At 43.2% G+C, this 26,128-nt stretch overlaps 1 protein-coding gene across 1 annotated transcript in view; it reads right to left on the reverse strand.

Annotated features, from left to right (window-relative positions):
* Positions 1-18,549, reverse strand: part of FBXO10 (F-box protein 10) — a 66,035-nt gene extending 47,486 nt beyond the window's left edge. Inside the window, exon 1 of the mRNA XM_007968697.3 lies at positions 18,323-18,549. Coding sequence (XP_007966888.3) covers positions 18,323-18,490 — 168 coding nt within the window. The 5' untranslated portion in view covers positions 18,491-18,549. The remainder of the gene's footprint in view (positions 1-18,322) is intronic.
* Positions 18,550-26,128: the final 7,579 nt, after the last annotated feature.

Raw genomic sequence — 26,128 nt, forward strand, 5'->3', positions numbered from 1 at the left:
ATAAAGTTTTGGTGACTTATGCATGGTTCTCTGAATTCAATTACTTCACATATTACATTTCATCTAGCTGGCCTTGACTGTTCACAAAATCCATTTCTAGCTAGCTCAGATAATCTCCCTCCCACATAACAGCTTACATACTATGTCCCCACACCATTTACATTTATCTTTCTACGTTTCTTATCTATCTCCCTATAAAGACGGACTCATCTATAATACTTTTCTAGCTGTCCCGGTTTCATTTCTTCTTTCCTTATTATTTAGCCACTTCAATTTAAAACCACCAAAAGGACATCATTATCTCCATTTTCATAACCTTCCATATGAAAGTATGCTAACCATCAACTACCCAAACATTTCCTCCCAGTGGGCGATCTCATCATAACCAGGACCAACTGCTGCATCTGAAAGGAGTATCTTTAATCACTGCTAAGAGCTTTGACCTACTTGTTAGGCTCTGTGTTCTCATCATCCCCACAGTCTGCGTTTGATTTCTCCGCTCCTCTGAGTATAACCATATACTCTTCTTTCAGGGAGCACCATACTGTGCGCTTTCTGAGATGCTTTATCCATGATGTTCTTTCCTTCTACAAGCGGCAACTCTGACAGGTGTTCAAGAGTGAAATCAGCTAACACTAAAGGAACCTAACCTATACAGCCTTCCAGGTGAGAGGCTTCCATATGGTCTTTTTGCAGGACTTTCCATTAGGGTTCTCCTGGAATTTATTGCTAATGGTCAGTATTCTAAGTCTCAGGAGGGATTATAAGAGAGACCCAAATCGTAACCACCAACCCTCATAAATGCATCTCTGCTTCCCTGTCAACTTGAGCCTGGTTTACTTTACTCTATAAGTGTTCAACCCAGTCAATGTGTCGTGTGCCCCATGTGACATCCCATAGTACCCAGCACTGACAATTTCTGTTCCAGATGGGTTTGCCACGTTTCCCATAGTAGCTCATCAATAAGGAATACCCTAGGCTACCATAATTCAGTTATAGAGAATATAGCAAGAACCCCACATACCATCCAATATGCAGCACAAAGTACATGCTTAATAACAGTGTTTTTAAGTAAATGAATAAGCAGAAATGAGCCCCCATTGTGCCCCCACCTCAAATTTTAGGTGAATAATTAACGTATTGCTCATTAGGTGATAGCAACCATTTGCTGTCACAGCTGATAACAATGTGAGAAAGAATTAAGCACTATTGCAGCTTATAGAGATCAAGAAAAAAGAATTCTTTTCTTTTGAGATGGAGTTTCGCTCTTGTTGCCCAGGCTTGAGTGCAATGGCATGATCTCGGCTCACTGCAACCTCCACCTCCTGGGTTCAAGCTATTCTCCTGCCTCAGCCTCCTGAGTAGCTGGGATTACAGGTGCACATCACCACACCCGGCTAATTTTTTGTATTTTTAGTATAGACGGTGTTTCACCATGGCCAGGCTGCTCTTCAACTCCTGACCTCAGGTGATCCGCCTGCCTCGGCCTCCCAGAGTGCTGCGATTACAGGCGTGAGCCACCACACCTGGCCGAAAAAAGAAACTCTTTAAGCCAGACTTAATAGAACCTCCCATAGCAGAGATTCTTTAATTGTGGCTTTTCAACCATCACCTAAGAATCACCTGGGGCCTATTCCTAGCTCCATTTCAGACCTCCAGAATCAGAATCTCTGGAGTGGAACCAATTATGTGCATTTTAACAAGCTCCCTGGTGATTGTGATAAAGGGCCCCACTCACACTTTGATGCAGCATCCTTCTTCCTCAGCTTCAACCCTTTCAGTGACCGGCTCTCTCTGTATCATGCAAAGACCAATCATTTCAAAGCCAGAAGACTTGGGGTCGAGTTGCAGGTGACCTTGAATGAGTCACTTAACCTCTCTGGCCTCAGGTTCCTCATATGTAAATTGGGGACCTTGATAGCACCCCAAAGGCTTGCTGTGATGATTTAAAAATCCAACGCACATTGTATTGGGAATCAATGTTCTTCATCAACTACTTCCAGTTTTCCTTCCTTCTGGGCACATGACAAGATTGTACAACTGATCCCTCCTGAGGTCAGATGGGGCCACAAGGCTAGTACTAGCCAATGGGTTTTGAGTAGAAGAGATGTGCATTACTTCTCAACTAGAGCACTTCATTGCCTATGCAAGATCATCCAGAGCTTACTTTTCTCTGTGGCATAGCAACTGGCAACATTTGAGATGACAGTTACTCTAGGAACCTGGATCCTTACATGATTAGAGTAGGCAGAGACCCCGACCAAGCCAAGATGGACATACACCATACATGAAAAATACACCTTTGTTTGGGTTAAGGTACTAAGAACTTGCAGATTGTTTGTTACCATAGCAGAGCCCAGCCATTTCTGGCTGAAAGAGCATGTGAAACTCTAAAGGGCATTATTATAAAGCCTTTGGACACCTTGAGATTAACTGCACTACTCTTCCCCGGGTGGTGTCAGTTCTGACCCCTTGGAGCCACTGGTGCTCTACCCTCTTACACAAGTTGCACGATGGGAAAGGCCTTGAATGCCAGACTAAGAAGCTTGTACTTGTCTATTATAGATTCCTCAGAAGGGAAGTGGCCTGACCAGAGCTATACTTTAAGGAGATCCATCCAGGGGAGGTATTTAGGTGGAACAGTGAGGGCAGGAACTCACAATTTTGCAAATATTAATTATAATTTCTTTCCCTTAGGATGACGTGAGGGTGTCTGGGGGATTTTGGGCCAAGCCACCTGAAGTAGAAACTACTGGAGCTTCCATTTTCTTGGGGTTCCAAGAAGCCCACCTATAGTAGGAAGTACATGGTTTAGTCACTGGCCTCTCAGGGGAAGGGGGATTTCCTAGCAGGTTACTGTCTACCCTTCAGCACTTGCTTTCCCCCAAACTTGCCTGTGTACCCAACTCCAGGGCTCTGAATCTACAATGAAGCCAACAATTGCTCCCTCTGGACTCCGAGCACACAAGCACATTCCCTGTCATTCCATTCGGCTTTATTTACTCTATCTTTACACTAATCCATGGATATCCATGAAGCAACAGGGATTTCTTAGAACAAGGTGACACTTTTTTTTTTTTTTTTTTTTTTTTTAATGCATTCAAGTTTTGCCCTTCCTTTTTACCACTGGGGCCTCTGCAGGTGGAATTAAAAGTAACAAATGTCTCCAGAGCCTGTGCACCTGGAGCATGATGCCTGTGAAGAACTGGAAAAACAATGATGGGAGCCTGTCTGGGATGGAGGGAGCACGGTCTGAAGTAGGCCCCAAGTGGTTCCGTTTTTTGATTTAAAAAACCTTTTTTTTTTTTTTTTTTTTTTTTTTAAAGAAATGAGGTCTCTCTGTGTTGCCCAGGCTAGAGTACAGTGGCATGAGCATAGCTCACTGCAGCCTCGAACTCCTGGCCACAAGTGATCCTCCCACCTTAGCCTCTCAAAATACTGTGATTACAGGCGTGAGTTACCATGCCCAGCCTGGTTCCATTTTTTATGGTCCCAAGAGTGTTAGAACTCAGAGTTTCTATGTAGCACTCTCCTAACCTCCCACTGGAGGTATCCACATGCCTCTGGGCCACCTGGTGTCCCAGCCTCAGCGGGAGAGGCAGAGGCCACCCTCTCAGAAGGCAAGTCCCATAAGATTTGGCTGTCAACAAGCAGGCTCTTGCTGCTGCCTCGCCCTGTGACTTCAGCATGTCCTTGAACCTTTCTGAACCTATTTCCTTGCCTTTAAACTGAGGTTGACAATGGCTGGCCTGATATACCTCATGAAGATTTTGAGAATTTCCAGAGAAAAAAAAATCATTTATTCAACAAACATTCGTTGATTGCCTACTATGTGCCAGGCATTGTTCCAAGAACTAAAAAACAGTAAATGAGAGAAAGTCCCTACCTTCAGAGATAGACAATAAACGAAAAAGATATTAACATAAATGCTATGAAGAGAAATAAAGCAGGTTAAGGGGTATATATGCACGCATGTGCTATTTCAGACAGGGTTGTCAAGGAAGGTCTCTGAGGAAGTGACGTTTGAATAGAGACCTGAATGACATTTAAAGCCATGGCATGGGCTAAGATCACTAGTGAAGGAGTTGAGAGAGAGAAGGGGTCTGATGAACAAGCCCTCAGCCAGTCTAACATCTAAAGGGATGAAATGGAAACACATCTGTCAAGGGGAAAGTGGGAACAACCTCCCTCATAGCACTGTCCAGAGCTCTGCACCTGTGGGGCACTGGAAGGAAGGCTGCTGCTTTGTTCATTTGCTATCTGGACTCCCACTGCTTCCGGGAAGGGTGGGCTCCATGTGCCATTCACCAGGCACCAAGATGGGCAGACAGGCTGGGGTCAGGAATAAAAACATCCCTCAGGGAGCTGCACTTGGGAACTGTGTGGTGGGAGGAAGTGGCAACAGGGGAACTCTTTGGTACTAACAGTTGAGTATAAAGTGAAGCCCTTGTTTTGGCTCCCCACAAGCTCTCTAATAATGTCTCCGTTGCTCACGAATGCTTTTATGTGAGCGGATCTGTGAGGGGGCAGAGGGGACATAGGAAGTGCTGAGTTATTCCACAGGGATGAACCATGGGAAAAAGGAAACACACCTGTGGACCCAGGGCGCTGGGTGACAGAGCCTGGGCACCTCTAGGAGGAAATTCACTGCGGAATTAAATGCTTTTCTTCATTTATTGTCTGTCTCGCCTGAGTAAAATGTAAGCTCCTGAAGGGCAGAAACTTTGTATCACTGCTTTGTACTATGCCCAGAACTACACCTGGCCCATAGCAGGTGCTCTACAATCATTTACTGAATAAATAATCACCCTCATCATTATCTGGTATATCAGCAGAGCTGAGACTACTCAAATCATTAGCTATAGATTCCCTGCTGCCACACAGATCCCCGTGGAATAAAAAAAGAAGTAAATAAGAACCCATGTATGTATTCAACACTTGCTGTGTATAAGACCAAGTGACTAGCACCTTGTGAGTCAGTGGGAATCAGATAAAGACCCTGCTCTCAAGTCTGGCAGAACAAAGATATGGCAACCAAAAAACACCCAAAAGACAAAAAGAAAACCAAAGAAACCCCACAATTCAAGAGGAAAAATGCTTAGTACCTGATATGGTTTGGCTGTGTCCCCACCCAAAATCTCATCCAGAATGATACTCCCCAAAATCCCCATGTGTCAGGGGTGTGACCAAGTAGAGGTAATCGGATCATGAAGGCGGTTCCCCCAGGCTGTTCTCGTGATAGTGAGTGAGACTCACGAGATCTGATGGTTTTATAAGCATCTGGCATTTCCCCTGCTTGCACTCATTCACAATCCTGCCATGTCTTCTGCCATGATTGTAAGTTTTCTGAGGCCTCCCCAGCCATGTGGAACTGTGAGTCAATTAAACCTCTTTTCTTTATAAATTACCTAGTTGTGGGTATTTCTTCATAGCAGCATGAAAACAGACTAATACAGTAAATTGGTACCACAGAGAGTGGGGAGCTCCTGTAAAGATACCTGAAAATGTGGAAGCGACTTTGGAGCTGGGTAACAGGCAGAGGCTGGAATGGTTTGGAGGGCTCAGAAGATAGGAAAATGTGGGAAATTCTGGAACTTCTAGAGATTTAGAGGGCTCAGAAGACAAGAAGATGTGGAAAGTTTGGAACTGCTTAGGGACTTGTTGAATGGCTTTGATCAAAATGCTGATAGTGATATGGACAATGAAGTCCAGGCTGAGGCGGTCTCAGATGGAGATAAGGAACTTTTTGGGAACTGGAGTAAAGGTAACTCTTGCTATGCAAAGAGACTTGCAGCATTTTGTCCCTCCCCTAGAGAGCTGTGGAACTTTGAACTTGAGAGAGATGATTTAGTGTATCTGGCAGAAGAAACTTCTAAATGGCAAAGCATTCAAGACAATGCAGAGCATAAAAGTTTGGAAAATTTGCAGGAGATCATTTTGGAACTTTAAGGTTTAATGACTGGCCTATTGGATGTGACAGAAAAGAAAACCCCATTTTCTGGGCAGAAATTCAAGCCCAATACAGAAATTTGCACAGGTAACGAGGAATGTTAATCACCAAGATAAAAAATGTCTGCAGGGTATGTCAGAGACCTTCAAGGCAGCCCCTCCCATCACAGGCCTGAGGCCTAGGAGGGAAAAATGGTTTCATGGGCCTGGGCCAGGCATAGAGACCCCCTGCTCTGTGCAGCCTTGGGACATGGTGCCTTGCATCCCAGCTGCTTCAGTTGCAGCCGTGGCTAAAAGGGGCCAAGGTATAGCTCAGGCTATTGCTTCAGAGAGTGCAAGCCCTACTCCTTGGTGGCTTCCACGTGGTGTTGAGCCTGTGGGTGCACAGAAGTCAAGAATTGAGGTATAGAAACTTCCACTTAGATTTTAGAGCATGTCTAGAAACACCTGGATGTCCAGGAAGAAGTTTGCTCCAGGGGCAGAGCCCTCATGGAGAACCTCTGCTTGGGCAATATAGAAGGGAAATGTGGGGTCGGGGCCCCCACACAGTCTCCACTGGAGCACTGCCCAGTGGAGCTGTAAGAAGGCCACCATCCTCCAGACCCCACAATGGCAGATCCACTGAGAGCTTGAATCATGTGCCTGCAAAAGCTGCAGACACTCAACACCAGCCTGTGAAAGCAGCCAGGAGGTGGGCTGTACCCTGCAAAGCCACAGGGGTGGAGCTGCCCAAGGCTGGGAGCCCATCTCTTGCATCAGCATAAACTGGATGGGAGACATGCAGTCAAAGGAGATCATTTTGGAGCGCTGAGGTTTAATAACTAACCTATTGGATTTTGGACTTGCATAGGGCCTGTAGCCCCTTTGGCCAATTTCTCCCATTTGGAATGGGTGTATTTACCCAATGCCTGTACCTCCACTGTATTTAGGAAGTAACTAGCTTGCTTTTGATTTTACAGGCTCATAGGCAGAAGGGATAGGCCTTGTCTTGGATGAGACTTTGGACCTGGACTTTTGGGTTAATGCTGGAATGAGTTAAGACTTTGTGGGGACTGTTGGAAAGGTATGATTGTGTTTTGAAATATGAAGACATGAAATTTGGGAGAGGCCAGGGGCAGAATGATATGGTTGTGTCCCTGCCCAGAACATCATCTTGAATTATAATTCCCACAACCCCCATGTGTCAGGGGAGGGACCAGGTAGAAGTAACTGGATCCTGGGGGGTGGTTTCCCCCATGCTGTTCCCGTGATAGTGAGTCCCATGAGATCTGATGCTTTTACAGGTCTCTGGAATTTCCCCTGCTTGCACTCATTCTCTCCTGCCACCCTGTGAAGAGGTGCCTTCCACCATGATTTAAGTTTCCTAAGGCCTCCCCAGCCACGTTGAACTGTGAGTCAATTAAACGTCTTTTCTTTATAAATTAGTCTCAGATATTTCTTCACAGCAGCGTGAGCACAGACTAATACAGTGCCATAAAAAAGGGAAATTCCTTGTTTAAAGAATAAAAATGTGACCTCCAGCTAGGGAAATCAACCAATAATAATGGAAGACAACAAAAATAGCAGCAGGTACCTTTTACTAAGTACTGCTATTTGAGGGGCACAATGTTGAATGCTTTTCATGCATTATTTCATCTTATTCCCTGAAGAACTCTTCAAGCCTTACAACTCAAAATGTGCTCCCAGGACCTAGGAGCTTGTTAGAAGTGACAGGCATTGGGCACCACCCTGTACTTCCTGGATCAGATTTGGCATTTTAACAACATCACCAGGGAACCTATGTGCACCCTAAATTTGAGAAGCAATGACTGAAATTAATATTGTCTTCATTTTTCAGTTCAAGAAACTAAGCCCAAGAGAACTTACATGACAAATGACTTGCCCCAATCACTCGTTAGAGAGGTACAGAGCCGCTGAAGCCCAGCCTGACCCTAAAGACTCTGTTTTTAACCACTAAGCCAAGCTTCATGGAGGAGCTGGTATCTGAACTGGACTCTGAAATTTGCATAGGCCTGGGACATTCAGAAGAGGAAGAAGGGGGTCTGTAGCAGAGGAAACAGCATCAGCAAAAGCCCCCAAGGTAGAAAACCTTCAGCTGGGCTTAGGACATGTTGGGAGGTTCAGTCTGGCTGCAGCTCCAGGAGTCTGAAGGGATCAGTGAGAAAGGCCAGTTGTATCAGTTCACATGGAACACCCTTAGCCAAAGGTAAACAGTTTCTAGTTAATTTGGGGGACCATGGGGAGCTGCCTTGAGTCCCAGCACAAAAGGCCTTGTGTGTGCGGAAATGACCCAGACGAAAGGGACCCAACAGGCTTCATTCACACTCTTAGTTTGGGCTCTGCCTCTCCCTTGCAGACTAATCTTGAGGGCAGGTGACTTAACTCTTGTTTCATGTCCCACGTTTGTTTAACAAGGGAAACACACTTTCTACCCACGGAGGGCCATATTAGTATCAAAGTGTTGGAATTTAGTTTCTAATAAAAAGGTAAGATTAGCCGGGCATAGTGGTGGGCACCTGCAATCCCAGCTACTTGTGAGGCTGAGGCAGGAGAATCGCTTGAACCTGGGAAGTGGAGGTTGCGGTGAGCTGAGATCACACCACTGCACTCCAGCTTGGACGACAAAGCGAGACTCTGTCTCAAAAAAAAAAGTGGAAAAAAAAAAATCAAGGGCTGCTCAGAACTCTATTTAGTATTGACAGGAAACGAAAAAATTTCTCTTCCAACATTATGAAGCACACAAGCACCAGTGTAAATAACTACAGACTGCATTAACTGAGTAACTGTAATGGATTAATAATGATTTAAAATCTTTCTTCAAATCAAAGTAAATGTCCTTAGTTTGTGAAGTAAACTGTTTTAAAGTAATAGTAAAATATTATAACCCCAAAGAGCCCTGTACACACACCTACACACACCATTGAAAATGAGACAAAACCTAAGTTTGAAGATGAGAAAAACTTCAGCTGGGCTTGTCATCATTTCTTCAAACCATAGCTCTCTTTAGCTTGAGAAATAACCATCTGTTTCTTATTTTCAGCTTTGAAATTTGATGACATAAACCAGAAAGCTGTGTTCTGATAGTGCTTTCTGAGTGGGCTTGGAGTCATAAGGACACTCTCTCCTTTCAATGCACTGCCTGTTCATTTTGGTTTACCTAGGAGACAGAAGGGGAGTTGTGGGGGGGGTCCCCAGATCTGGGTTTTAGTACTGATTCTCACATAAATTTATTGCATGTCCTTGAAGGGGCAGGCAAGGGTGTTTTGAGGGCTTACTAAATGCCAGGTGTTTTTTATATGTCTTTTTTGTTTTGTTTTGTTTTTGAGACAAGGTCTTGCTCTGTCATCCAGATTGGAGTGCAGTGATGTGATCTTGGCTTACTACAGCCTCAATCTCCCAGGCTCAAGTGATTCTCCAGCCTCAGACTCCTGAGTAGCTGGGACTATGGGCAGCCGCTACCACACCCAGCTAATTTTTTTTTTTTTTTTTTTTTTTTGTAGAGATGAGGTGTCACTCACTACGTTGCCTAGGCTGGTCTCAAACTCCTGGGCTCAAGTGATCCTCCTGCCTCAGCCTCCCAAAGTGCTGGGATTATAGGTGTGAACCACGATGCCCAGCCTTACACGTCATCTTAATGAGCAGTTATAACAACCAAAATGTAGTATGTTTATCCTCAATTCCTATGAGTAAACATTTACTGTGTAGTGATATTTTAGTGCATAACAACTGCAGGATCAAATTCATTCTTATTTCATGATCTATGAGTTTATATATATGTGATGGTGAGGCTAGAAGTTCGTATATCATCACTTCACAAGTTAGGAACCCCAGTACTCCAAGAAAGGAACTAGGAGGCACCACACCTAGCTAATTTTTGTATTTTTTAGTAGAGACAGGGTTTCACCATGTTGGCCAGGCTGGTCTTGAACTCCTGACCTCAGGTGATCCACCTGCCTCGGCCTCCCAAAGTGCTGCAATTCCAGGCACAAGCCACTGTACCTGGCCTTAGCTATGTCTGCCCAGCATCTTCCCTCTTCTGCATCATCAGGGGAACCCTGCTTCCACTCTATTTAGTCCTGCTGGGGCTGCCACTGAGAGTGGTGCAGTCCTCTGCCTCACAGGATGGATACTTGACCCAAAGAAGACAGTAAGAATCCCCCATCCCCTTGCAAGGAATGGGGCAACTCGAAAGAGTCCATGTGAGGAATGAAGCCAGACTCAGACAATCAAGGTGAGAGACTGCGAGAGATGAAAGGGCCAGGGACACAGAAACATTTTCTTTTTAAAGCCAGCTGATATTCTTTTTCAAATTCAGATAGTTTAAGCTGATCACCTACAAGCAAATAAATCCTGACAAATATACAGTTTTCTCAAGTAAATTATTATTATTGAGATGGAGTCTTGCTCTGTTGCCCAGGCTGGAGTATAATGGCGCGATCTCGGCTCACTGCAACCTTCGCCTCCTGGATTCACGTGATTCTCCTGCCTCAGCTTCTCGGGTAGCTGGAATTACAGCCGCCTGCTACCACGCCCCGCTAATTTTTGTATTTTTAGTAGAGATGGGGGTTTCACCATGCTGGCCAGGCTGGTCTCCAACTCCCAACCTCAGGCGATCCGCCCACCTGAGCCTCCTAAAGTGCTGGGATTACAGGTGTGAGCCACTGGCACACCCCTGCCCGCCCCCCGCCCCCGCCGCCCAATTTACTTTGTTGATTCTCAGGTGAATTCTTTACTCACTTCCTTTTTCTCTCTGTAGGCTAGTAAGACTCTAATCAAGGTTGATACATTGTATTTACATCTCATCTACCCTAAGGTGGAAAAAGGATAAATGCAGTTCATGTGGTCTAAGGTTGCTGTCCTATCTGTCCAAAAAAGTAAGGCTATTCACCACTTATAACCGAAATCTATCAACTTTGGTCAAATTGAAATTTCAAGCATAACCATTAAGAAAACGTGTATCACATCCACATTAGTAGAAAAAAAAAAGGTGAATGATGAAAAATAGCCCCAAAGAAGGGAAGACAGCTATAATGAAATGGAGAACTGTCAGGACAAACAGATTGAAAGCATAAAATAAGGCAGACCTAAACAAAAATACATCAGTGGTGCTATTAACGAAAATGGACTAAATGTTCTAACTAAAAGACAAAGAAAGTCAGGGTTTTCCCTTATAAATTTTCCTTATAAGTTTTCCCAAGGTTTAAAAAACCAAAACCCAAAAACTTCCTTTTAAGTTTTCCCAGGGTTTAAAAAACCAAAACCCAATTATAAGAGACTTACCTAAAACACAGTTACAGAAAAGATAAAAGTAATGGAAAAAATATACCTTGTGTAGATTTTTAAAAAGATGGCATAGCTATACTGTCAGATAAAGTATAAGGCAAAAAAAAAGTATTAGAAACAAAAAAGGCAGCTTCATAATGATAAAAAGTAAATTAATTCACCAAGAAGATAAAACAACTTTATGTTTGTATGTACCTGATAATATGGCCTTACAGATATAAAGCAAAAATAAATAAATAAATAAATAAAAATAAAAAATTAAAAGATGAAGTAGACAAATTCATAATTAAGTTAGATATTTAAACACATCTCTCTATAATACATAGGAAAAAAAAAATCACTCAGTAAGGATAAAGATTTGAACACCATTAATAAACTTGATCTAATGGCAGTTCATTGGACATTGAATCCAGTACCTGTAGAATACACATTACTTTCAAATACACATGGAACACTTATAAAAACTGACCATAAACACAGCCCTAACAGAAGTATAAAGAAATTTCAAAGGATTAAAATTATACAGCATCGAGCACAGTGGCTCACACCTGTAGTCCTCCCAGCTACTTGGGGAGGCTGAGGCAGGAAGATTGCTTGAGCCAGGAGTTCAAGGCTGCAGTTAGCTATGATCACACCACTGTACTCCAATGTGGGAGACAGTGAGGCTGTCTCAAAAACAAACAAAAAACAGAACAAGCTCACTGACCACAGTTGATTAATAAAGGATAATTAGAAAATGCTAGTATGTTTGGAAATTACAAAACACATTTCTCGAATATAATACCTATTAGTTAAAGAAAGAATTACAATGGAAATTAGAATATTTTTAGAAATAAACAACTAAGAAGGCTCATGCCTGTAATCCCAGCACTTTGGGAGGCCAAGGCGGGCGGATCACCTGAGGTCAGGAGTTCGAGACCAGCCTGAGCAACATGGTAAAACCCTGTCTCTACTAAAATACAAAAATACCTTAGCTGGGCATGGTGGCGCATGCCTGTAATCCCAGCTACTTGGGAGGCTGAGGAGGCAGGAGAATCACTTGAACCCAGGAGGCAGAGGTTGCAGTGAGCCGAGATTGTGCTACTGCCCTCCAGCCTGGGCAACAAGAGTGAAAGTCTGTCTCAGAAAAAAAGAAGAAAAGAAATAAACAACAAAGATACCACATATCAAAACTTGTGAACTCCTGCTGAAACAGAATTTGGAAAAAAATGTATAACCTTAAATAGAATCAAAAAGATAAAAATTAATGAAACTAAACATCAATTTCAAGAAGTCAGAAAAAGAACAAAATATATCCAAGGAAAATAGAAGAGAAAAATAAAGAACAGAGCAGAACTTAGGAAACAGAAAACAAATTTATTATGAAGACTATCACTGATGATCAAAGCAGGTTCTCTGAAAAGAACCTCTACTAAAACCAACGAAGGAAAAAAAAAAAAAAAGCATTAAAATGAAATCAGAATGGAAGAGGGGATATCCCTACAGATGTTGTACACCAAAGGATAAGAAAATATTATAAACGGCCGGGTGCAGTGGCTCACACCTGTAATCCCAGCACTTTGGGAGGCCGAGGTGGGCAAATCACGAGGTCAAGAGATCGAGACCATCCAGGCCAATGTGGTGAAACCCCGTCTCTACTAAAAATACAAAAAATTAGCTGGGTGTGGTGGTGCGTGCCTGTAATCCCAGCTACTCAGGAGGCTGAGGCAGAATTGCTTGAACCCGGGAGGCGGAGGCTGCAGTGCGCTGAGATCGCGCCACTGTACTCCAGCTTGGCGACAGGGCGAGACTCCGTCTCGAAAAAAGAAAATATTATAAACAACTTTATGTAAATAAATATGAAGGGATAAACTCCCAGGAAAATATTACTTAGTTAAGAAATATAAAAACAAAATCACCCTGGAACCATTAAAGACATTGAATCTGTGGTCAAAAATAAGATTGCAAAGAAAATACACTTCACACCTCCAAGCCCAGGTGGCTTCATCACCAAGTTCTATCATACATTCAAGGCTCAAAGGAGGGGAAACTAAAATGGATGGTGGAAGAGGATGATAAGGGCATTTGTTAGATTTCTGGACCAACTGCCGCAGCAACGGTTGTAATTTGTCTCACTTACCTTCCTAAGTTTTCCCAGGATTTGTGATTAACCTAAATCCTGGAGAAGCTGTACCTGGATAGAGTGAACTTAATATAAGAAGCAAGCCTATCTGTATGGTGCAAGAAGTGGACTGTGGAGAATACTACTGGTTCCACCCAGATCCTCTTTACTGGCTAGCACACCTGTCACTCAGATGTGGTATCAGCTGAGAACAACTCACAGATGTCCCTTTCTCCAGAGAACTGCAACTGCCCCCTCACCAGGCTGTGCCTCTCCTCCCCCAATCCAGCTTTCCTCATACTCCTCTTCCTGAGCGCTTCTCCCACAGTCCCACTTGAACAAGAATCCCTATTTTAATAATGCCCTGCTTCTACAGAATGGGATCTAAGATATCACCATTTCAGAGGGTGAAAAGAGAGCCATACAGTATAAGAAGATACTTTTAAAATGTACAACGGACAGGGGGGCCACTAACTAAAATATATAAAGGATATATATTTCCTTTATTGAAAAAAAAAATAAAGGAAATAGATATCCTTTATATCTTTCCTTATTGAAAAATCAATTTAAAAAATTTAAAAATAGCAAGAGACAATAGACAGTTCACAAAAGAGGCAATCCAATTAACCAACAAAAAACTGCTCAAGGGCTGGGCATACTCACACCTATAATCTCAGCACTTGGGGAGGCTGATGTGGAAGACCAGTTTGAGTCCAGGAGTTTGAGACCAGCCTGGGAAACATGGCAAGACCCGGTCTCTACAAAAAAAAAAAAATTAAAATAATTATCCAGTTGTCCCAGCTGCTCAGGGGGCTGATGTGGGAGAGATCGCTTGAGCCTAGGAGGTTGAGGTTACAGTAAGCCATGATTATGCCACTGCACTCCAGCCTGGGTGACAAAGCAAGACCCTGTTTCCAAAAAAAAAAAAAGAAAAGAAAAGAAAAAAGTGCTCAACCTCAAGAGTAAGCAATGAGAGCAAGTTAAAACCACAAGAAAATCATGATACACACATGAAAATAGTTAAAACATTAAAACCAATAAAACCAACTATTTGCCAGGATATGAAGCAACCGGAACTCTCATATACTCCTGGTGGGAAAGTAAACTGTCTGACACTATCTAGTAAAGCAATTCTACTCTAACATATATAACCTAAAGAAACTTGTTCAAATACAACAGAAAATATCTAAGGATGTACTTGGCAGTCAGAAACTATAAGCAACTCAAGTATCCATTAACCACAGGATGAATACATCTATTGTGACACAGTCATACCATGAAACACTGTTAGCAATGAAAATAAGTGAGGTCGCCACATGGATGCATCTCACAAACAAGTTGAGCAAAAGAAGCAAAACACAAAATGCAAACAGTATGATTCTATATGTGTGATGTTAAAAAACTTAAACTATATTGTTTAGGGATATATACATAGGTGATATAATTACAAAGAAAAGCAAAAAAAAAAATGATTATCACAAAAGTCAAGATGATTTCTTCTTGGGGAGAAATCTTGGGGGAGGAAATTATGATTTGGAAGCAGGTACTGAGTATTGGCAATGTTCTGGTTCTTGACATGTTGGTGATTACATGCGTATTTCCTTTATACTTATTTGCTAAACTATATATTTGTGGTTTTTTAATGCATATTTGCTGTATTTCATATTCAAAAAGTTTAAGACAAATAAATGAAATAAATATACTGATTATTGTTTCTTAGAAAAATTGATAAAACTAAAATCCTTTATTTTTAAATTAAAAACTTGCCTGCAAAATCCCTAACGGGGTACACGCCAAGTAAATTTTCCAGAATGCCTAAATCTATGTTGCTCAGGGTGACCTGAGGACCCCACTTTACATATGGAAAAGTAGGGTGAGTAGGCACCCAAAGTCCTGGGGTAGATAGATACCTTGTTGAAGGCTGTCATTCCTGAGAATCCTTGGTAGGCAGAACCCGGGAGAGTATGAGGAACCAATTTGCCAAAGGGATTTGGGTTAAGGTTAGGAAGAGAAGGGATTGAGCCCGCAAACTCTGATAAGAAGTTTGAAAACAGAGACATCTCTTGGGTGGTCTAGATGACCATGACCAAGGCTGCTAGCAGGAAGGGCCCCAAATGCCCTAAAAGAGAACTCTCCAGGAGAACAGGGGAACCCAGCCTGGTGAAAAGCTCAACAAAAAGCCCAGAGTGAGGTGCTTTGGGGAGAATGGCTGAGCACGCAAGCATAAATAAAACAAGCTCTAACATTGGAAACCAAGCATGGAATCATGCTAGCAGAGATTTAGTCCAATAAGGGCGTTGGACAGCAGTGATCACACATTCGTGGACTGTGTAGGACAGCTCAACAGTGATGCCATATAGCGGTGTCAGGAATGACAATGTGTGTGGACTCCTCAGACAATGCAGTTCTCTCTCCTCTGGAGAGTGACAGTAAGACTGACCCCTTTGGAATGTATAAGCCCCAGAGAGCTTGGAGAAGGAGACCCTGGAATTCTCACTAATAAGGGCATTACAGAGGACTTGGGAGTCTACTTAGAAAAAATAAGGAAATATATGAGTGAATTTAAACTTGTGAAATGAGACATATATGTTAAACATCTAAACTGAAATAGACAAAAATCTTAATCAAATGTCTCTTTGTATACATTCCTTTATGTATACAATATCAAGCATTTTAGACTGGGAAACTAATAATCACTAAACTAACAGAAAGAGGGTAATGAGAGAAACTAGCAGACATTTCAAACAAAAGCCAGGACAGGTAACTCAAGAATAGGTTCATTCATTAAGGCAAACTGAAAGAACAAAGCTTGTTCCATCTATTTCCTGACTGAAGCAGGTAAAAGGAATTTATTTCACATCATCCTGTGAAAAGCAAGTGATGTCTTCGTGGTTGCCCAGGACGCCATCCCTCCCATCTCTGAGAGCTCTTGCTGACTCCCTATCTACATCATCAGAGCCCCCACTAATCTGCCCTCAGTTTTATCCCTGCCAAAGAATCTGAGGTCCCTAAGGCCAAAGTCTACGTATGTTTTTATCTATTTCTACTCACTCCCACTCCTCTTGGCACTGCCACCAATGCAAGTTTATTGAAGGAAAAAAGGAGGGAGGGAAGGAAGGAATAGTGTAACTGCACTGCAACTGAAACAAACCAGAGAACGGAAACTCATGGTGAACTGGTGACTGCTTGACCATTTATTGCTTAACAGCTACTTGTGCGATCACAAAAATACAATTCCCCTGATAACCACGGCAACCAAAATGAAGGCACTACGGTGAAGTCGGCTCTTTTCAGAAATCTAAAAACAGTAAGAGGTCTGAAACCAGAAATACAAAGAAATCCAAGTGCTCCAGGGCAGAAGGAAATCATTTCTTAAAAGCCCTGACAAAGCAGCTTTTTCTCCAGTCTCTCAAATCTCACCAGGCTCCAACAAGGGCTCTGGAACTGGTGTGAGGGATCCTGAAATAATTCAGTCTCTCTGTGTGCTCCTATCCCTGGAGGCCAGCTGCTATGAGGTAAGCTCACTGCGAGCTGCAGCTTATTGTTATTTTAAAATGTAATGAGAACGGGCAGGGAGATGGATATATATATATATAACATTATATAACCTCAAACTAACACAGCTAGCTCTAGAAAAAGCCCCTTGAGGACAGGGACCATGTGTGTCTTGTTCACTGCTCTATGTCCAGATCCTAGTAGGTGTACAAGACACAGTAGGGGTTCCATGTAGCTGCTGAATAAACGCAGAATGAGATTAGAACTGAGGGAAAGCACAGCGCCTGGTAAAAGGTCCGTCCTCTCCACTACCCACTGCCAACACTCTGTTGGGTCCTGAGCAAAATCAAAGTCCTGTCGTCCTTCTGGGTCCAGTCTCTCCATTTGCAAAGGAGACAGCTGGATTAGATGGTTTCCCAGGCATCCTCCAGCTCTGACAGTCAATCACTGTACTGTGGTTTTTTTTGGTGGCAACACATGCCTGGCACTTTTCTCTCCCCTCAGAGGGAATCTGATACCCATCTGCTTAAGTAAATTGACGTTCCCATCCAGCCTGACTCATATAGCAGGAACAACAGGTTCATATGCCAATTGTAAAAGAGAAGGCAAAGGGGGCCCAGAATGAGAAAAAGGGAAGAGGTCTTAAAACCAAAACGGCAGTTTTCAGGACTAAAAATATAGAAACAAAAGTGATTATTCTGCTAAAAAACAAACAAACAAACAAAAACCCTTACGTGGGGCAATTTCTAGCTTACTAATAATGCTTATATTAACAGCATTATCTACTGAGGCTTTTGTGCCAGACACTGTGTGCTAAACCCTTTACAATTAATCCTCCCAGCAACCTATGAGCTTATTACCTCCTTTTAACAGATGAGGAATCAATCTGGCTCAAGGTCACAAAGCCAATAAGTGGCAGAACTGGGATCTGAACCCACAGCTGACTCGAGTTCTGGCTCCTCAAATGACTTTCCCCTCTGTTCTTCACTGCAGTCCTAAGAGCGAGGCAGGACAGGCGTTATCACTTTTTGTTTAAAGATGAAGAAACCGTCTCTGAGAGGCTTGCGATTTGCATAAAACACACAGTGGATGCCCAGCCCCATATTTGCCCCTGCGTTCCTAGGTGAAGGTTCTTCCCCATCCCAAGAGTCAGTTTCTTCTTCGACTTCACTTACACACTCGAAAAATCTCAGGGCTGGAGGCACCGCTGAGATACATCCTCGGCGTCCGGTAGTTTTACGGGAGGGGAAACCAAGGCACAGCTCTCCGTCGGGGTGCCTGAGCCTCCGGGTGCCGGGAGAGCGCGGAGCCGCGGGCGGCCTGAGGGCACCCCTCACGTTTCTGCCAGACTCCTGATGCCCGAAGCGCGACCAGACGCTCAGTCTCGGCCAGGACCGAGCGGCGTTTCCTGGGTCGGTCGCCTGGGGAAGCGCCCCAGGTCCCCTCCCCCGACCGCCCAAGTTCGCCCGCAGCCTCTGCGCACCGGCCGCTTACCTCGCAGGGCGCTCGCCCACCGCGGAGTCCGGGCCGCGGCCGCCCGTGCCCTGGAAGCCACCCGTCACCCGCCCCGGAGCCGCAGCAGCCGGTAGGATTGCGGCGTGCGGCCAGCCCCGCCCGGGGGCGGACAGCTGCCTGGGGATCGTGCGGGGCCGCCGCCGTCATGTGACGCGCAAGGCGGCGAAGGATGCCGGGAGCAGCTGGCTAGCCGGGGCTGGGCTTCCCGACCACCGCGCAGAAAAGCTGTATCTGCAGGAGGGGCACCGGGAGGTGGGAGGAATGGAGACCAGGAGGGGGCGCGTGGGTCTTCGGGTACTGCAAAGGCGAGCTTGCGGAAGGACGATTCAGGCTCGTGTTGCGTGGCCCCAGAAGGGGCAGAAATAGAACCAGTGGGTGGAAACTGCAGGGAGACATGCTAAGGCCAATACGGTGTAAATAAGATTCCTGCGAGCACCAGTTATCTAACAGTATAAGGAGCAGTTTCCAGGGGTGGTAGGCTCCCTGTAGGTGAGCATGTAGGGGCTGGGTTCATTCATTGAACAACCTGACCATTGGCTACGTCCAGACAATATACTAGGAGTACATATTAAATTAGTTGTATGTATGGCGCTTAGCATAATGCCTGCCACAAAGTAAATGCTGTATGTTTGTTGCTGCTGGTGCCGTTACTATTACGAGCACAAAACTGAACAAAGCAGGTATGGTTCCTATTCTCCTTAATTCTGTAGTGGAGAAAGCAGACAGTAATCAAGCGTCATTTAAACCAATATGTCTTTAAAATTGTAGAAAATGTACGGAAGGAACTGTAATTTATAAATAGGGGCCAGGTGTGGTGGTTCATGCCTGTAATCCCAGCGCTTCTGGAGGCCGAGGCTGGAGGAAAGATCGCTTGAGCCCAGGAGTTCAAGGTTAACAGTGAGCCATGATCATGCCACTGCACTCCAGCCTGGGTGACAGGGTGAGCCTCTTGTTTCAAAAATAAAACTAAATAAATTAGGGACCAAGGAAGGGTAGTCAAGGAAGACCTCTCAGAGTAAGATAAAGAGCCAAATGGAAGCGGGACAGGGTAAGCCCTGTGAAAGCTCTTGGGCCAAGTGGATTGGGCTGAAGGAGAAAAGATTGCTCTTTGTGGAAATGGAAAACGTCTAGCTTCTCTGAAGCTTTTTAACGGGGAGAAGTGAGATCAGAAAGGTAGGTAGGGGCCAGATCATGCAGCACTTAGTAGGCCATGATAAGGATTTTAAAATTGTATGTAACAGGAAGCCACTGAAGGGGTGGAGGATTTGATACCTTTTAAAACAGTATGTCAGCTACTATGTGAAGACAGGAGTTAAGAGTGGAAGCAGAGAGTGGTAGCTTAACCTACTTACTGGGCCCATGGAGGTGATATTTATTGAAATGGGAACTATTGTAAGGGGAACATATTTGGAAGTGGGGGCAGATCAAGAACTCCCATTTGAACTTGTTAAATTTGACACTGTCAGTTAGAATGGCTATTAACAAAAAGACAAAAAAAAAATAACAAATGCTGGTGAGGACATGGAGAAAAGGGAACTCTCATACACTGAATTATACAGCCATTATAGAAAAATGTATGGAGGTTTCTCAAAAAACTAAAACTAGAACTGTCATATGATCCAGCAGTCCCACTGCTGGATATTTATCCAGAATGTAAATCAGTATATCAAAGGTATGCCTGGATCCCTGTGTTTATTGTAGCACTATTCACAATAGCCAAGATATGGAAGCAACCTAAGTATTCATCAACAGATGAATGGATAAAAAGAATGTGGCATATATACACAACAGAATACTATTCAGCCTGTCATTTGCAGCAACACAGATGGAACTAGACGTTATTATGTAAAGTGAAATAAGCCATGCATAGAAAGACAAATTTTGAATGTTGTCACTCATACGTGGGAGCTAAAAAGTTGATCTCATGGAGTTGGCAAGTAGAATGACAGTTACCAGAGAGGCTGGGAGGGGAAGGGGATAGAGAGAGGTTGGTTAATGGGTACAGAAGTGGAAAGAAGGAATAAATTTTAGCGTTCGATAGCACAGTAGTGTGACTGTGACTATAGTTAACAATAATTTATTGTATATTTCAAAATAGCTAAAAGATTTAAATGTTTCCAATACAAATAAATGATACATTTTTGAGATGGATATCCTAAATACCCTGATTTGATCATTACACATTGTATGCATGAGTCAAATATCACATGCACCCCATAAATATATATAATTATCAATTAAAAATAATTTTGAGATGCCTGTGTGTCATCCAAGTGGAGTGATTTAAAAAGCAGCTCACGGCCGGGCATGGTGGCTCACACCTGTAATCCAAGCACTTTGGGAGGTTGAGGCGGATGAATCATGAGATCAGGAGTTTGCGACTAGCCTGACCAACATGGTGAAACCCTGTCTCTACTAAAAACACAAAAATTAGCTGGGTGTGGTGGCGTGTGCCTATAATCCCAGCTACTCAGGAGGCTGAGGCAGGAGAATCGCTTAAACCTGGGAGTTGGTGGTTGCAGTGAGCCAAGATTGTGCGCCACTGTATTCCAGCCTAGGCGACAGAGTGAGACTCCGTCTCCAAAAAAAAAAAAAAAAAAAAAAAAAAGAGCAGTTCACAGGTAATCCCAGCTACTCAGGAGGTTGAGGCAGGAGGCAGGAGGATCACTTGAACTCAGGAGTTTAAGACCAACCTGGGCAACAAAGCAAGACCCTGTCTCTTGGGGGGAAAAAAAAAAAGCAGTTGGATATAGACCTCTGGAATTTACGAGAGAATATCAGCTACAGAAACATAATTTACCAAGAATACTATGAAAAAGAAATTATTACACCAAATTGTGGACTGAAATAACTGACCCCGTGGTCCTACTGACCTTTTTCAGTCCCTGGTTCTATAGAATATATTCCATAAAAATGTATTCCATCTATTATTACCATATGATGAATGTGGTATGATTCTAGGTGAGGTCTAAGTTACCATGTAGTGTTCTCTTTTATAAATGGGAAAACCAAACACTAAAACCTAAAGCCAACAATTTATTTTAAGACACAAAGTTGTGCAGTAGCTAGGTAGAGTAGAAAGACCACAGGGGTAGTCTCACACTGCAATGAGCATGATGATTTACCTTGCTGACTGGAATAGCTATGCCATATTTAATCCTTTGAAAAGTATCCTACTCCATGAAACTGGCAGTTCAGATATGATGGTCAATAAACAATCAAAAGCTTGAGTTTCTGGATTTGTGCCAGTTAACATTATCATTTTGGTGTTTCTATAAAACAGCTGACTTTCAAAGTGCTACAGCAGCGTCCTACAAGAGCAATATGTCCTCCTTATTAGTGGTGCAAGCATCACATGCCACATGGGAATTTTTTTTGTTTGTTTTGAGATGGGGTTTCGCTCTTGTCCCCCAGACTGGAGTGCAATGGTGCAATCCTGGCTCACCGCAACCTCCGCCTCCCAGGTTCAAGCGATTCTCCTGCTTTAGCCTCCCAAGTAGCTGGTATTACAGGCACCAGCCACTAGGCCCAGCTAATTTTTGTATTTTTAGTAGAGACGGGGTTTCACCATGTTGGCCAGGCTGGTCTTGAACTCCTGACCTCAGGTGATTCGCCTGCCTCAGCCTCCCAAAGCTCTGGGATTACAGGTGTGAGTCACCACACCTGGCGAGGGATTTTTTTTTTTTTTTAGACGGAGTCTCACTCTGCCGCCCAGACTGGAGGTGCAGTGGCGTTGATCTTGGCTCACTGCAAGCTCTGCCTCCCAAGTTCACACCACTCTCCTGCCTCAGCCTCCCGAGTAGCTGGGACTACAGGCACCCCCCCACCATGCCCGGCTAATTTTTTGTAATTTTTTAGTAGAGACGGGGTTTCACCATGTTAGCCAGGATGGTCTCAATCTCCTGACCTCGTGATCCACTCGCCTCGGCCTCCCAAAGTGCTGGGATTACAGGCATAAGCCACTGCGCCCGGCCTTTTTTTTTTTTTTTTAAATGAGACGGAGTCTCACTCTGTCACCCAGGCTGGAGAGCAGTGGCTTGATCTCAGCTCACGGCAACCTCCGCCTCCTGGGTTCAAGCGATTCTTCTGTCTCAGCCTCCCGAGTAGCTGGGACTATAGGCTTTTGCATTTTTAGTAGAGACGGGGTTTCACCATATTGGTTAGGCTGGTCTCAAACTCCTGACCTCAGGTGATACACCTGCCTCGGCCTCCCAAAGTGCTGGGATTACAGGTGTAAGCCAACACGCCTGGCCAAAAATATAACTACTTAAATATAAGAACATCATTCATAAACTACAGTTGAGCCTTCTCTTCTTTCTGCCCTCATCTCATTTCTGCATGCCTCTGTCCTACCATTAGACTCAAGAGGAAACTTACTCATCCCTGGCACCTGGTTGGTGTTTACTGGCAAATGAGTAAGTGAACACACACAATCTCCTCAACCATGCGAGCTTTAATTACTCTGCTTTCCAGAAAAAGTAGGCTCACACAGAGTGGTGTCCATGGTCAACATAGTGGACATGCCATGCTTTTTGGCTGCCCAGGATCTGAGGTCCCTTCCTACACTTGGGAATTCCTTGTTTATGAGTTTGCTGGGAAGCAGAACGTGCCTTTCACTATAGAAGTGGAAATTCCGCATTTTTATCTGCTTCTCCCTGTGATCCTATAATGCTACAAATTACTCTCGATTTTGAATTGGCAACTAGAGACACAGTAAAGTCTCTGGAACAATTTTCTCTGGGACCATGGCAAGTGCGGCAAGTTCTTAGAGCAACACTGGTGGCCATGATCCAGGGTTCTGTGCATGTGGCTTTGGCAAAGTAAGTGGTGGCACCTAATGTTCAGCAGAAATGGTGTCCTCACTGCCCTAGCTCTGTGGAGTATGACCAAGGAACAAAGGGTGATGTTCCAGTTGCCTACTCTCCAAGCCTGATTCTTTAGGCCTCCTGGTGATGCTGAACTCCCTATTATCCTTTTAATAAAATACTTTTCTTTTTCTGTCACAATTTTTTTGGTGTTTGCAATTAAAAAATCTGACTCACACAGTCACATAAAAAATAGCAGAGCTGAAACTATAATCTAGGACTTTGAAATCCTAATTCTAGTGTTCTTTCCATGTAGACAGATCTCTACTTGTCAACAACCCACAATTTCTGCGTTACATATTGATGTCCCTAAATCATTTTGTTCACCGAATTTATACTTGGATATGTAATCCGATTAGTGAACATTTCAAGTGACTGTATGGTGAGGCAGCTGCCTGTGGAACATTTAGTTTCAATTGCAGTAGTATTTTTGTACATCTGTTTATCTAATAGTTTCTTTCTTTTTTGCATTTTTGGCCTCTGTAGACTTAAGTGGAATGAAAATACACTGCACTTGAACAAACGTGGGAGTTAGGGGCCCCGACACCTGCACAGTCACAAATCTGCATGTAACTTTGACTCCCCGAAAACTTACAGAAACCTTACCAATAACATAAAAAATAGATTAACACATATTTTGTATCACTATCTATTATATACTGTATTCTTACAACACAGTAAGCTAGAGAAAATGTTAAAATTACAAAGAGAGGCCAGGCGCGGTGGCTCAAGCCTGTAATCCCAGCACTTTGGGAGGCCGAAATGGGCGGATCACAAGGTCAGGAGACCATCCTGGCTAACCCGGTGAAACCCCGTCTCTACTAAAAAAATACAAAAAACTAGCTGGGCGAGGTGGCAGGCGCCTGTAGTCCCAGCTACTCGGGAGGCTAAGGCAGGAGAATGGCATGAACCCGGGAGGCGGAGCTTGCAGCGAGCCGAGATCTGGCCACTGCACTCCAACCTGGGTGACAGAGCAAGCCTCCGTCTCAAAAAAAAAAAAAAATTACAAAGAGAAAAAGCACTGACAGTACTTTATTTAGATTGTAAGTTTAGGTTGTCTGTTTACAAGATTAGTCTTGTCTGAAATCGGAGCAACTACTGCTACAGACCTCAATCTATAGTACATATCAAGAATTCAACTTTTTCCTGTAATGTAATGACTTTTCTCTGCTTCCTGGGAGCACTTCCAGCATCACTAGTGGCACTCTGTATGGATCTCATGGAGTTATTCAAGGTTTTATGGTATGGCATTAAACACAAAAAATACGCAAGAACAGAGAGGGATCACTTTTACTTTGATTCGCAATTTACTGGAGAGAGGAACTGCTCATGCAGAGATGAGTGTCACATGGCATTTTAAGTGGACACCTACAACACTTGAGCTCCCTGCAGTGGCAACAAGAGATGGCTATGGATTTACTGTAGTACATTATTACAAAAGAAAATTTTATGCAGTTATAATTTAGTACTGCATCTTTCTCTTGACCTCAAATCATGCTATATATGGTCTGTTTGTGTACATAAGTTTTGATAAATCTTCACTTTTTATAATAGATGTATGCATTTTATGGCAGTAATAGACTATGATCTACATATTTTTATGCATTCATGGCATACTTTTTCTTAATTTTTTTCAATATTTCTAGGCTACATATGTGTGCTTTTTTTTCAAATTATTGCAAATCTCCAATTTTTCAATGTATTTATTGAAAAAGATCTGCATGTAAGTGGACCTGTGCACTTCAAATCTGTGTCATTCGAGGGTCAACTCTATTACTAACGTGACTGAGAAAAAGATGAAAAACTATTAGATATGCTTAAAGTAGATCTTTTTAGCCTTATAATGACTTTTGGACTAAAACCAGCTATGTTTTATTTCTGAAGGAAAGAAACAATTTAAGAACACATTTCATAACTCTGAAAATATTTCATATGTTTAAAAGACAAAGTGCATAAATGATTTTGTAATGTTTTACATCTCAGTAACAAGTACATTCAACTTTTATATATGTGATTTCTATGTTTTGTGTTCTTATACTAAAGTAGGCAACTGGCACCACATATGCATATCTGTAATACTGAGCGCACACAAGTAGCATGTAAGTAACAACTGTTCACTGTCTCCTGGGTAATGTCCATAACATGGAGTAAGGAAAAGGTCTTGTGTTTTATCTCAAATTTATTATGACAAATTTCAAGAAATACGTTATTAAAGGTTGTTCTTGTGTAGTGGAATTTGGAACTGCAGTATATAAAATAGCCAGCAGATGTCAGAATGGAATCTCTTAAGACTCAAGTATGAAAACAATAAATAACAGGAGTTTCTGAAGAACTGAGGCTTTCTTGCGCTGTGCACAACACACTTCAGTCACACTGGTCTTTCTTCCTCAAATACATCTGCTTTAACACTTTTTCAAAGACTCCCCACTCTATCTGGCCAATTCCTATTCACCCAAACCTTACTTTACGTGTCTCTTCCTAAGGAAGTCCTCCCTACTGCCTCCCAGGCTCAAAATTGAACCCATTATTTTCCTCTTGAAACTTGTTCCTTACTTCAGCAAATGGCACCATCAACCCCGCTGCTTAAACCAGAAATCAGGGAGTCTTCTTTGATGCCTTTCTTTCCTCACTACACATATCTAAATAAACGCTGAGCTGCTCATTTACCCCTCTGACCTCTCCTTCTAATACAGTACCCATATTGCATCCAATATTGTTTTAAGTGGGCAATTCTGAACTCCCCACCTTGATCAACATGATCTTTGCCTGACTCTTCCCTTACCTATTCCCCCTAGATAACCTGAACTTAACCCTTCAGGTTCCTTTAAATGTCATGTTTTCAGGGAAATTCTCTCTGAGCCTCCAGCAAGGTTTTCAGGTCTTTGAGATATTTACTCACATGGCATCTTATGGCATATTA

This window comes from Chlorocebus sabaeus, chromosome 12 (assembly GCF_047675955.1).
Source record: "Chlorocebus sabaeus isolate Y175 chromosome 12, mChlSab1.0.hap1, whole genome shotgun sequence".
Taxonomy (NCBI): domain Eukaryota; kingdom Metazoa; phylum Chordata; class Mammalia; order Primates; family Cercopithecidae; genus Chlorocebus; species Chlorocebus sabaeus.